Below are 13,846 nucleotides of genomic sequence, written 5' to 3' on the forward strand. Positions count from 1 at the left end.
GCAGAGCCCTTACATAAAACAGGATATATACAGATAAATTATAGGGAGGAGCCCTTACATATGACCAGGGAAAAACAAAAACGGGGTAACATAAAACAAAATTACAAGCAATGAAACACATTTTTAGATAATAAAACAAAACCTATTTAAACAAATTCACCTTACTGTTTTTGAAACTGTTTATAATTTACCATGGCATGCGGTTCCAGCAGAAGTTCATTCCAAAGCCATGCTCTCCTCCTTGTAGCAAGTGTGTGCAGAGTCCTTTATAAGAGGGGGTATGTTTCTTTTTGTTTTGGTTTTTATTTGAAAGCTGTTGCTCTTTGCAGTATCTCCTAAAACCTTCTGTGCTAACCTTCTTTCACTGTGATGCCAGTATCTCTTAAATAGATTCACGGACTGATGATGCATTTATACCAATGAAGAAGGGTTGTTTGAACACAGCAGGGACAAGTTCTTGTAAATCTGGCTTCTTAATAGTGCGGGTATTTTCCTAGACCAATAGCATCAATTCAAATTTTGACAGTTCCTCCATTCTTAACAGAATTGGCTTTTTTTTTTTTAATTTTTGAGAAAATGTTGCTTTAGCATTGGTGAGATTTTTGGGGAGGAAAAAAAGAGGTCAGTCATGAATCACTGAAGCCACTGGCTCCATGCAACTTTAATAAGACATAGTAATTTTAAAAAGTAGAACAGAGTTGTATCAACATTTGCTCTTGTGTTAAATATCATGGGCTATTCTGCCATCTGAATAATACAGGTATCCTTTTAATAACTTATTGAACATTTATTGATTGTCGATTCAGTACTTCTTGTCAAGCTGTAATGTGAAGTGTAATACTTATTGGATTTGTTTTTGACCAAGTCTGGTATTCTGATTGCTTTAATAGACTTCTGTGATCAAGAAATACCCTCAGTACTAATTTGATGCTGAAGTTCATTCTTACTCTAGAATTGGTAGAAACGATGTATTCCACGAAAACCTGACCAATGAATTGTCGTAGTAATTAATCAAGAATCACTTACCACAGGGACTACTTCTTGAAAGTTTACCAGCTTAGTTTTGGAAAGTAATTTAATAACAATATGTAAACTGAATTTTAACTGTACACGATTAAGAAATGCTTGCTTGCCTTGTTAGGATTTGGAAAATGACACAGCATTTCAGCAGGCCGTGAGGACCAGCCATGGTAGAAGGCCTCCTGTAAGTCCTATTTTTAATGCCTCAGAATGAATGATGTTGCTGAACATTTTTTCTTTTTCTTAGGGTAGTTTTTCAAAAGCATTTATGCATGTAAATGGGCTTTTTGAAAATTCCTCTGGGGATTGTATGCATAAAAGTAAGCAAGGAAGCAATTTTGCACATACTGGGGAGAAGTGTACCTATTCGCTTTTCAGAAGTATACACATAAACGTTCGCATGAATGGTTACAGCTGCTCTCTCGTAGGCATAAGTGTGCAAACCTGTGACATACTAAGGTATACGCAGTCCTATTTATTCTCAAAACAGACTGCTTTGAAAACTGGGGCTGAAGTCCAGATGCATAGACTTCAAACCTAGGCAGGTTTTCTAAACTTACCCTTGCTGAGAGCCAAGCAAATTGAAAATCCTGGTGAGAATGATTTTCAGAATAATTTTAACTGTTTCGGTTGGTGTCTTTTCTTTGCTCAGGGTATTTCTCATGTTATTTGAGTTCATTACACTACTCCACTCTCCTATAGAAAGTTGGATATAATTTTTCACCTGGGAACAACCCGGAGGATTTTCACTTTTTGAACCAAATCCCTGAGTGATTGGTGTCTTGTGTTACTGTATCAGAAGGCAGCTGAATGTAACTTGCACCTACACATACCTGCCTCAAATTAATCAGATAATCACCCATTCCCTGTATGTACCCGGATCAGTCCAGACTCCAGGGTTTTGCCTCCCCTCCAGCAGATGGAAACAGAGAAGTTTTAACGGACTCTGTCCTATACCCCTGAGTTGCCACCTAGAGTCTGTCAGTATTTCTCTGTCTCCAGCAGATGGTGGCAGTGCAAAACCTTTAGTCTGGGTTTTGTGTTAGGTTTTTAGTTTTGTTGGTATTTGTTCCTTAGGGAATCTTTAAAAAAAAAAAGGGACAAGGATTTAGTAATAAAAAAAAAAAAAAAGAGAGACGATATCTCTTTAAGCCTCCCAGGGAGTTGTTAGGTCCTGGTGGGACCATCCTCCATGGTAACAGAGGCTCTGGAGCAGGGGGTTGGGAGCCCTGTAACTGCCCGCGGCAGAGGGTGATACCGGGGAGCTCGGTTCACTCACTCTCTGAAGATCTGCACATAGGTCAAAACAACGCTGAGGGTGGCCACTGTGGAAGATGGCCGCGTGAGCGTTTCACTCCAACCCTCCTCGAGCCCATTAGCGAGCGCATTATCAAAAAACCCTGCGAACCCAGTCGAAAGGGGTTCGCAGGCTGAGCCATTACCGGAGGCGGTAATGGCTCAGCCTGCAAAGAAAAAACCCCCCAATCTCTGCCAGTTTTCGTTCAAAAGCCCGGAGGATAATTCGGGGCCTAGCGCACAGGAGAGCCGGGGAGAGGAGCACATGGCGCCTGGCGCAGCAGCGGTGGTTTCGGAGGAGGTGGTGGGCGGTATCCCCTCCCGGGAAGAATTTAGAGAATGGTTTCGGGAGATCAGAATGGAAATGACAGACTTCAAAAGAGAAATGAAAGAACTTATGTCAGACATGAAAGAAGATATCTCCAGCTTGGGGAGTCGAGTGGATGAATGCGACACGAGGCAGAACGCCCAGGAGGTAAAATTTGATCTAATAGACATCCGCATGGCAGACTTGCAGCAGGAAAACTCCGCACTTCTCCTTAAAATGGAGGATCTGGAAAATCGGAACTTATGGTTCCGGGGTGTGCCAGATACAGAACAGTATCAAAATGCCTCAGAGGTGGTGAAAAAAATTTGTGACTTTTTGTTGGCTCAAGCAGACAGCACTAACCCGGGGCAAAGCACGATGGAAATTTTGTTAGAAAGAGCTCATCGCGAGCTGGGCCCAAAAATTGGAGACTGGCCTCGTGACATTCTGGCCTGCTTTCACAGATTTCCTATTGAGGAACAAGTGCTGGCTATTGCCAGAAAGCAACAAAGCTGGACTTGGGAAAATCATTCTATTTCCATATTATCTGATCTATCACCCCTGACGCTGAAAAAAAAGGGCGGAATTTAAGGAGGCTACTGCGGTTATGTGGAAGGAGGGGATCAGGTACCGTTGGCTGTTTCCTTTTGGAATTGCCGTCACCATACAGGGATCCACCTCCATGGTACATAAGGCAGAGAAGGCAGAACGACTCCTGATAGAAGCAGGCTACATGACGCAGAGGGCCAGACAGCAGACCCGAGCACCTGTCCTTGGATGATTGGAGACGCCTCGGTGGCAGAGAGTGGGTAAAAACAACAAGAGACTTCAACGGCAATCTGGAGAAGCTCCTATAAGAACAGACAAGGGATGAGGAGCCCTAGGGGCCCCAACTTGACACTTGACACTGACTACTTCATGGAGAAGAGCTGATGCCACCAGCGTCAGGATTATATTCTGAGTGTGTTTACATAAGGTTTGGGTTTCATATGTGAGTGACTTGCAAGAAGTTTCTAAAGGGTTAATGTTAACTGTATTCATGATATACCGTATTTTTCGCTCCATAAGATGCACTTTTTTCCCCCAAAAGTGGGGGGAAAATGTATGTGCGTCTTATGGAGCGAATATAAAAAAAAAAAAACACAAAAATCTAACAACCCCCCACCCTCCTGACTCCCCCAAGACCTGCCGACTTAATTTACCGCAACCCCCACCCTCCTGACCCCCCCCCAAGACCTGCCGACTTAGTTTACCGCAACCCCCCACCCTCCTGACCCCCCCGACCTGCCGACTTAATTTACCGCAACCCTCCTGACCCCCCCCCAAGACCTGCCGACTTAAGTTACCGCACCCCCCCCCCCAAGACCTGCCAAACGTCCCTGGTGGTCTAGCGGGGGTCCGAGAACGATCTCCTGGGTGTGGGGCCGTCAGCTGCCAGTAATCAAAATGGCGCCGATGGCCCTTTGCCCTCACTATGTCACTGGGACCGACCGCTGCTATTGGTTGGTCTCAGTGACATAGTGAGGGCAATGGGCCGTCGGCGCCATTTTGATTACTGGCAGCCGACGGCCCACGCCCAGGAGATCGTTCCCGGACCGCTCCTGGACCCCCGCTGGACCACCAGGGACGTTTGGCAGGTCTTGGGGGGGTCAGGAGGGTGGGGGGTTGCGGTAAATTAAGTCGGCAGGTCTTGGGGGGGGGGGTCAGGAGGGTTGCGGTAAATTAAGTCGGCAGGTCTTGGGGGGGTCAGGAGGGGGGGTTGCGGTAAATTAAGTCGGCAGGTCTTGGGGGGGTCAGGAGGGTGGGGGCTGTTAATTTAAAGGGTTGGGATGGGGTTCCCAGAGAAAGAAAAGTTTTCTGATCTGGGGAGTGGACCGAAATGGCCCTCCCCAGACCCGAAAACAAAATGGGGAGAAAAAAAAAAAGCTATGCACTCCCCTAATTTGCTCCATAAGACGCCCAGATGCAGAGCCGGTTTAGCACAAAATTTTTTTTTTTTTTTAATTTTCCCCCTCTGAATCCTAGGTGCGTCTTATGGTCAGGTGCGTCTTATGGAGCGAAAAATACGGTATGTTACAAAAGAAGGCTCGAGGGGATGTGGGACACGTTCTACATGTCATTTAGGTTTCCCCCTCTGGTTGCGTGGGCAGCGAGGCTATGGCAACATAGCACATATTTTGGGGTTCGGGGGATTAAGCTGAAATATTGTATTCTCCATCTCTATTTTAATGGATATATAGATTGGATGATGTGTATTTCATGGGTTGCCCTGTTTCTTAGGATATTCTTCCCATTTCTTGACTTCTATATTTAAAGTATGATTGAGCAGCTGTCTATGTTGTCTCTGAACGTGAAAGGGTTCAATAGCCCGAGGAAGCGGCAGTTTCTACGAGCTGAAATTTTACGTTCAGGGGCTGCCATAATTATGTTGCAAGAGACTCATTTACGAAAAAAATATGAATCTTTGATGAAATGGTCCCTATATCCTACTCAATACATGGCGGCTGCAACAATTTGGAACAAATATACGGGGGTGGCTATTATGCTTCATAAAGATTTTCAAAGTGTGGTAAACCATTACTATTCTGATCCTGAGGGCCGATATGTGCTGGTGCAATTTCAGTTGCCAAATGTCAAGTTCACTATAGTCAATATATATGCCCCAGTACAGGGTCAACCAGCATTTTATACAGCCTTAGGTCACTATCTGGAGCAAGCAGTGGAGGGTCACTTGATATTGGGGGGAGATTTCAATTTGACTTTGGACCCCCGGGTGGATACCACTATGGGTGGTGGTTCGGGGGTGGGAATGGCTAGAGCCCGGTTGAAGAAACTATTGAGAAAATAGAACCTTATAGATATATGGCGGTTTCAGTATCCACACAGTTGGAATTACACCTTCTTTTCTAATCCGCACCATTCATATGCCAGGCTGGATTTTTTTCTTATAGGCAAGTTACTGCTACCCCGGTTTAGTAAGGTAGATATACAGCCGATCACTTGGTCGGATCATGCCACGATAGAACTTGTCTTGCACGATCCCATTAGAAGGGAGGGGGGACGATTCTGGACTCTTAATAATTCATTATTGGGAGATGAAAGTTATTGTACACAAATAGAGGAAGCTATTTCCGAATATATCGCCTTCAATGTGCAGGATGATATCAATCCCTCTATGGTTTGGGTGGGCCTGAAAGCAGTGCTTAGGGGTCGATTAATTGCAAGGGCGGCCTATATCAAAAAGCAGAGATGTAGATGACAACAGCAGCTCCGTCCAGAAATTCATGATCTTGAATGCGCCCACAAACAAACTCTAGCAAAGGCCTGTTACGCTAAGCTCCAGAGAGCCAGGGCGGCATTGTCGGCCCTTGAGTTGGAAACTATAGCATTTCAGCTTCAGCAAACCAATCAGGAGCGCTTTGAATGGGGAAATAAGGCCAGCCGTTACCTGGCTCGCTGCATACGTAAGCGAGTGGCCCAGCGCCAAATAGTGAAAATTAAATCAGAAGGGGGCACTCTGCTTACCAAGGCGGAAGAAATGCGGCATAGATTTCAGGAATTCTATCAGGCCCTTTATTCTGCAGATTCTCAGATCCACACTGACCATATAAAAAAGTATCTACAAGAGGTGGACATCCCTGGTATCTCTGATCTTGAGAGGCAGTTTTTCGACAAAGATATCACTGAATTTCAGGAATTCTATCAGGCCCTTTATTCTGCAGATTCTCAGATCCACACTGACCATATAGAAAAGTATCTACAAGAGGTGGACATCCCTGGTATCTCTGATCTTGAGAGGCAGTTTTTCGACAAAGATATCACTGAACAGGAGATTCTACAGTTGATTAAGGGCTTAAAACTTAACAAGACGCCTGGGCTAGATGGTTATACAGCATTATTTTATAAAACGTTCTCCACCCACATCATCCCCTTATTGCAGGTCTGGTTTAATTCTTTGAAGCCTCAGTCTCCTCTGACGGCTAGTGCAAATGTAGCCGGGATAACTATTTTAGCAAAACCGGGTCGCAATCCCACCTTGTGCGGTTCGTATAGGCCAATCTCCCTGCTCAATATCGATATCAAGATCTTTGCCAAAATTTTAACTAACAGGCTGAAGCGTGTTATGACAAAACTAGTGCACTCAGATCAGACGGGGTTTATACCAGGACGCATGACAGCGGACAATATCAGAAAGGTAGTGAATCTCATATGGTCAGTTAGGGAGCAGGGGACACTGGCAGTATTATTATCCATAGACACCGAAAAGGCCTTTGATATGGTCCATTGGCCATATCTTTTCAGTTTGCTGCGAAAAATGAATTTTGGTGATTCCTTTTTGGCCTGGCTACAAAATCTATACTCTAACCCTCAGGCGAGAGTTAAGGTCAACGATATTTACTTTGAACCCCTAGCTATACAAAGGGGCACGAGACAGGGATGTCCACTCTCGCCACTTCTTTTTGCCCTCTTTTTGGAACCATTAGCCCAACATATACGTGCTTCGACAGATATACACGGGGTCTCCTTGGGTGAATCGGAGTATAAGATTGCCATGTTTGCAGATGATGTTCTATTTACCCTCACAAGGCTGGCTGCTTCTCTACCTGGGTCTATTGCAGTGTTACAGGATTTTAGTCGGGCTTCGGGGTTCAAATTAAACCTCGATAAATCTGAAGTGTTAAATTTGACCCTGGGGGAGGAGCAGCGGGCTAGCTTACAATTACAGCTTCCTTTTAAGTGGGCTACTTACAGCATAAAATATCAAGGTATACACCTTAGTAGAAATTATGATGACCTGATTGACTTAAATTATAAGCCATTATGGAACACATTGGCAAGGGATTTGGAGACATGGGATTCCCTCTCATTTTCATGGTTGGGGTGGATGGCCGCCGTAAAATGAATCTACTCCCCCGACTTCTATATTTGTTCCAATCTTTGCCCATCTCTATCCCTAACAGTATGTTGAAATGTTGGCAAAGACGGGTGTTCTCTTACATCTGGAAGCAGAAGCCACCAAGGATCAGAAGGGAAGTAATGTATCAACCACAAGTAGGGGTGGCTTAGGAGTACCTAATTTACAATGGTACTGGGTGGTCGCCCAGTTGAAGGCCATTATAGCTTGGAATAAGAAGCGAGATATACCACGTTGGGTAACTATTGAACAGGAGGTGATGGGGGTGGCACCATTGTGGGCCATAGTGTGGCAACCTAGGGGCACCTGGCCAGGAGGTGGTACCTTGGCCCCTACAACTAGGTCCACTATTGATACTTGGGAAAAATGGAAAGTCCATTTTGTCAGCTCACGCCGGTATTTTTACAGCACTGCCCTAAATTATAACATTAACTTTCCGGCAGGTAGGGTACCCCCATCATATTTCCCATTGATCGACAAAGGAGTGGTTAGGCCAGAACACTTATGGGGGTCACAGCAGATGCTTGACTTTCCGGAGTTCCGAGAGAAATTTCAGTTACGGGAGCAGGGCATTTTTTTATTTCTGCAACTTCGTCACTTTGTGCTAGCAGAGAATATTAGTGCTGAGCTCCGGAAGGGCAAGACAGTTTTGGAACATTGGTGTGCACGGGTGGATGATATGACAGGTATCATATCTAATCTGTATGGTTTTTTAGGTAATGCGTTGTGACGTCAGGCCCCTTATGAAAGGGCGTGGGAACAGGATTTGGGTAAGACAATCTCCCCCGACAATTGGGACCTGATATTTCAGAATACTAAAAGTAGCTTGGTCTCCGCCAATTTAATAGAAAATGGTTACAAGGTCCTCATGAGGTGGTATCTAACGCCTGTTCGGTTGCAGAGGATCATACCCTCTACAAGTGCAGCTTGTTGGAAAAATTGTGGGGGAACGGATACCTATTTTCACATGTGGTGGAGCTGTCCTAAGGTGGGTCTGTTTTGGGAGACATTAATTCAATTGATCAATGCTATTGCAGGCCTGTTGTTGCCATTGGCCCCTGAGCACTTTCTATTAAATCTACCCCCTCAGATCCCATATTACATAGGCTGCCGGCGCGCATAAAGCCTCGGGACGCGCGTAAGTCCCGGGGCTTTCTAAAAGGGGCATGTCGGGGGCATGGCCGGCGTGACGCGGCGTTGCGCGTGACACAGCGTTTCAGGGGCGGCGACACGGGCATGGTTTCGGCCTGGGGGTGTTCCAGGGGCGTGGCCATGGCCTCCGGACCAGCCCCGGGACCGGAACACGGAGCGGGGCTACCGGCCGGTGCGCGCACCAGATAATTCTTGCGGCCCATTGTGAGTTGGCATTGATGTGGAAATAAACTGCCCTACCCACAAAGGCTGAAGTAATAACCCGCCTTGACTGGAATTGCACCCTGTATAAATTAACGGCGGTTAAAAATTATTCCTTGCCAAAATTTTATAGGATTTGGGATCCTTATCTAACATGGAAGAATAAACAATTCTAAAGTTCTTATGACTGTCGAGGATACCTTGTGAAAATGCACAAGTCCAGTTGTGTATTAGTGTTTGTGACTGTGCACTATATATTTCTAGATGAGATTAATGGTTGAATGTACTTCTCTCAGCTGGGGGGGAGGGGGGAAACTCTTTCAAGAAAATTGTTTATTGTCAATCTTATTCAACTGATGTATACCAATTTTTGATGTTGACAAATAAAAATTATCAATCACAAAACAACGCTGAGGTGATTTATTTAATTTCTAAGCCGGCATAGCGGTCTCTTTCGGACCTCCTTTCTTCCGATGCCATTTTCGCTGTCCTTTTCAGTTCCTACGAGCTCCCAGGGGTTTGCCTTGGTCGCGCTGGTTCTTTTTTCGGGCCATGATCCTAATTTAGCTCGGGGATCATGCCGCATTGTGCGGCCTGCAGGCAGGAGTTTGTACCGGGTGCTTGTTGGGAGGGGAAGGCTCTTCGGGGAAGCTGATTCCGGTGAAATCGCATCGCAGCAGCTCTAGAGCACGCAGGGACCTTGGGAGGGCAAAATTGCTGCGGCAGCCTCAGGACCCTTTTCTTCTCAGTGCAGGTACTGAAGCCTTACTGCGAATGTTCAGGGAGCAGGAGAAGGCTGCCCTGGGGGAGGGGAGCTCTCCGTCACCTCTTTCGCTGCACCCTGCAGCCCCTAGGGAGGGGCGACTTGCAGGCAGTGCAGATCTCTTCCTCAGAGGAGGAACGGGGGAAGGACTCGGATGAGTCTTCTTCCTCGTTCTCCTCCGATTTTGTTTTGTTGCTGCATAAAGCCTTCAGAGAATAAAAAGCAGCAAAGATCCAGGGTACTAAGGTACCCCGTGAGGTTCCACCATCGCAGGGGGCTGGGACAGGAGCTTCATCACTCCACAAATGTACCAAGTCACACAGTGGCATAGAAGCCCCCAAGGCCAAACACCCTCTCCGGTCCTTTTCCTGTCAGATGGACAGTTCAGATACAGACGGGGTGGATGAAGGCGAGTGTCCTCCGCAAGCCCCTGGTGAGGGACTGGATGCGGATCAGGATCACCAGCTCCAGCCGGCCAAGCCAGTAGACGCGCCTTTAGTGGAGGGCGATGATCCCAAAGTGGTCTTCCTGTTCAGAAGGGATGAGCTCGGTCCACTTATCCCAGCCATTCTGGAGGAGCTGGGCATTGAGGTTCCTCCGGAGGACTCACGGTTTGGGGCTATGGATCCGGTGATGGTGGGCCTCAGGGGTCCAGCTCGATCTTTTCCGTTTCATATGTCAGTTATGGATCTTTTGTTTAAGAGTGGGACACTCCGGACATTGGTTTAAAGGTAAGTCGGGCTATGGACAAGTTATACCCGCTTCTGGAGGAAGTGCTGGACCTCCTTAAGTTCCCTAAGGTGGACGCCACAGTCTCGGCAGTGACCAAGAAAACCACCATCCCGGTAACAGGAGCCACTGCCCTGAAGGATTTGCAGGACTGCAAATTGGAGTTGCCTGCCAGAGATGGAGCCCCACAATCTCATGGGGGTCCCAAGTCAGCGCAATGAAGTGAGGCCAGTCCACTCTTTTGTCCCAAGAATAGGGGGGAGGTTATCCCTTTTTCTAGAAGAATGGACCAACTTAACCTCAGATCAGTGGGTCCTCAGTATAGTAGAACACGGTTACGCGTTAGATTTTGCTTGACCGATCCACGAGCGGTACATGGTTTCCCCATGCTGGTACCACCAAAAACACCGGGCGGTACAGGACAATTTGCGGCGGATACAGGACCTAGGCGCCATGGTTCCGGTACCCGCAGGAGAGCTCAGACGAGGTCGCTACTCCATCTGCTTCAATAAGGCATTTCTTCCTTTCTGTGTCTATGGGAAAATGTGTTGATGGATCCCAGAAATAATAAGCTATTATCTCCAGAGCTGCAAAACCAACTTATTGCAAAACCAACTTACTCCGATCAGCAAATCAATTGAAAATATGACATCGACAATCTCAACATACAATGAAGGCAATACAGCAAAAGCTATCTCAGCTTAAACTAATACTTAACACAAAAAAAACTGAAATCGTGTGGCTAAGGAGAAACAACGCTATAGTGAAACCGCCATCCCTAGACTTAGGTATTTTTCACACTCTACCCTCTGAACAGTATGGGATCTAGGAATACAGATCAATGAAAACATTACTATGAAAATGCACATAAACAAACTAATTAAAACAGGTTACTCCAAGCTGTGAATCCTACATAGGTTAAAAACTTTACTAACATTCTAGGACTTCTGAACAGTTCTACAAACACTAATATTCTCAGATATTGATTATGCAATTCACTATTACTAGGACTACCTTCAGGACTTTTAAAACCATTACAGCTTCTACAAAATGCCTCAGCTAGACTTCTATTGGGACAAGGAAAATTGACCACATCACCCTATCGCTGGTAGAGCTACACTGGCTGCCAGTACTCATCTGACACAAATAAGAGAACGAATGTTTTCTGTAGCGGGCCCCGAGCTTTGGAACTGTTGCAACCATCGCTGCCCGATGGCTCCACTCTGCCTACCTTTCCTTGTCTGCGGCGACTCCTGCTCTTGATGGACGCCTGGCTGCCGCGGCGTCCGTCTGCCGTCCTCTCCGGCGTCCCCGGACCGGCTTGGGCACTGCCTCCCGCCATGCTCTCCAGGTACCTTAGGGGGCGCACACACCGCATGGCCCTCATTCTTTTTTTTTTTAAATTTATTGTTTATTAGTTTTCATTAATTGACATAGAGTTTCAAATTTTTACAACATGTTCATACTCCAACAATATAATCTAAAGGATTAATCAATGCAAAACTCTTATAATTATAAAAGTAAAATAATTAAGGAATATATAGGGATCCAAGATGTTATAAGGGAGCATAAATCATCAAATTTCAAAATTTATAGGAAAATTTTAAGGAGAGATACATATATTCATTAATGCCCGAATTTACTAAGGTACAGCACTCTCAGTTCCAAAGTTATCCAAAAAAGAACGTAAATGTAAAGGATCATAGTATACATATTTATTATTATTAATATACATTAAGCATTTGCAAGGATATCTAATTGTAATTTTAGCTCCCAGCTGCCTTGCTTCTTGGCACATCTCTAACATCTATTTTCTACGAAGTTGCGTACTTCTTGAAAGATCAGGATAAATTCTAATTTTTTTACCAAGAAAAGGTTTCTCCCTGTTACGAAGAAAACACTTCAAAACTGAATCTCGGTCCGTAGGAAAGACAAAAGTACACAATACAGTTCCCCGGTACTCTAGTTGTTCTAATGTAGAAGATTCAAGAAGTCCAGTCAAATCTGCCCTTAAATTTAGGGGGACATTTGGTTCCACATGTGAGGTTTCAGTTGTTCTTGATACAAAATAGATCTTTGAAATAGGTGGTATGGCTTCACTTGGAAAAGAAAGAACATCCATCAAATATTTTTTAAACTGATCTCGTAAGGATACCAGTTTCATAGAAGGAAAATTTAATATCCTGAGGTTTAAATATTTCTGAGAATTTTCCAGGAATTCCAATTTATTCAGATTATTCACCTCACTTTTGTATTAATTTTACTTGGATATCTTGAATTTTAGTTACATTTAATTCAATGTCTTTGATTTTCTTCTCATGAATATCCAACACTGGTTTGATTTCATTATCCTTATGTTGTAAATTGGTTACTGCCACTGTTAGAGTTGTTATTGCCTTCTCCAAGGCAACTAAGGCATTCCAAACAATGTCTAAAGTAATTTCTTGCGGTCTTATTAACTTGAGACTGAGATCAGGGCTTACCTCCTGACTCCGACAGACCTCCGAAATTTGCTGAATTTCGTCCACCGGTTCCTCTCCCCCACCGATAGCAATCATGGCCGTGCTCTCATCCACCGGACTCTGCACAGTGGATCCCCACTGTTCTCTCTGCTCTCCTCGAGCTTCAGCGCACGCCACCACTCCAACAGCTCCCAGCCCAGAAACAGCCGCTGCCGCCTGGTCTCCTGCTAGCCCCGTCGGCCGCCGGGTCCAGGCCTGTTCCGAACTCACGTCGTGGGTAGGGGGGGAGGGAGTATCGGGCGCCCCAGGGCTTAATGATGTCGATAGGTCCAATGGCGTCTGGGTGTGCTCCCCACCCGACGCCTCCGCGGACCTCCTCTCTGGGGTTGAAGTAGTTGCCGCGTTGAAAAAGCCCTCGATCGTTGGTTGAAGGGGATTTGGTGAGGTGGCGACTGCGAATCCCAGCCTCACTCTCCCCTTCCTTTTAGTGTGAGGCATTCTATTCCAGGAAAGAAAATTTCAAAATTGAGGAGCTACTCTCAACGCGTCCTCTCCTTAGGACGCCATCTTGGATCCCTTCACGACTCTCATTCTTATTTCCTCATTGGTGCGTTCCTCAGGGGTGACCCCCTGTGATGATGTCAGACTGCCCGGATATTTAAGCCTACTGTTTATTGCTAGCCATTGAGTTAGCAAGGGTGATCTTATGGATGGGATTTGCTCTCCGTACCCAGCTGCTCTGCCTTCCAACTTCCATTGGACTCTTTCTGCTAACAGGGTACCTGGGCTACATCTTTCTGCTAACGGGGTTCCCGGGCTACATCTTCTACTCACTATTGCTACCTCTGGTGGCTTCTCAAACTGTCTAAATAAAGAACTATCTGTGTTTGTGTGTCTAGAGCTGAGCCTGACCTGTGGCCCCTCACGGGACTCCCCTCCCCCCCCGTGGGCGTGGTCATCTGCCACAGTGTCCAGGGATCCACCCAAAACCTTACTAACTA

General features: G+C 45.8%; 1 protein-coding gene across 1 annotated transcript in view; it reads left to right on the forward strand.

Moving 5' to 3' along the window:
* Window positions 1-13,846, forward strand: part of LOC115092047 (intraflagellar transport protein 88 homolog) — a 353,514-nt gene that overhangs the window by 3,429 nt on the left and 336,239 nt on the right. The window contains exon 3 of the mRNA XM_029602513.1: window positions 1,142-1,204. Coding sequence (XP_029458373.1) covers window positions 1,142-1,204 — 63 coding nt within the window. The remainder of the gene's footprint in view (window positions 1-1,141; window positions 1,205-13,846) is intronic.

This window comes from Rhinatrema bivittatum, chromosome 5 (genome assembly GCF_901001135.1).
Source record: "Rhinatrema bivittatum chromosome 5, aRhiBiv1.1, whole genome shotgun sequence".
NCBI lineage: Eukaryota > Metazoa > Chordata > Amphibia > Gymnophiona > Rhinatrematidae > Rhinatrema > Rhinatrema bivittatum.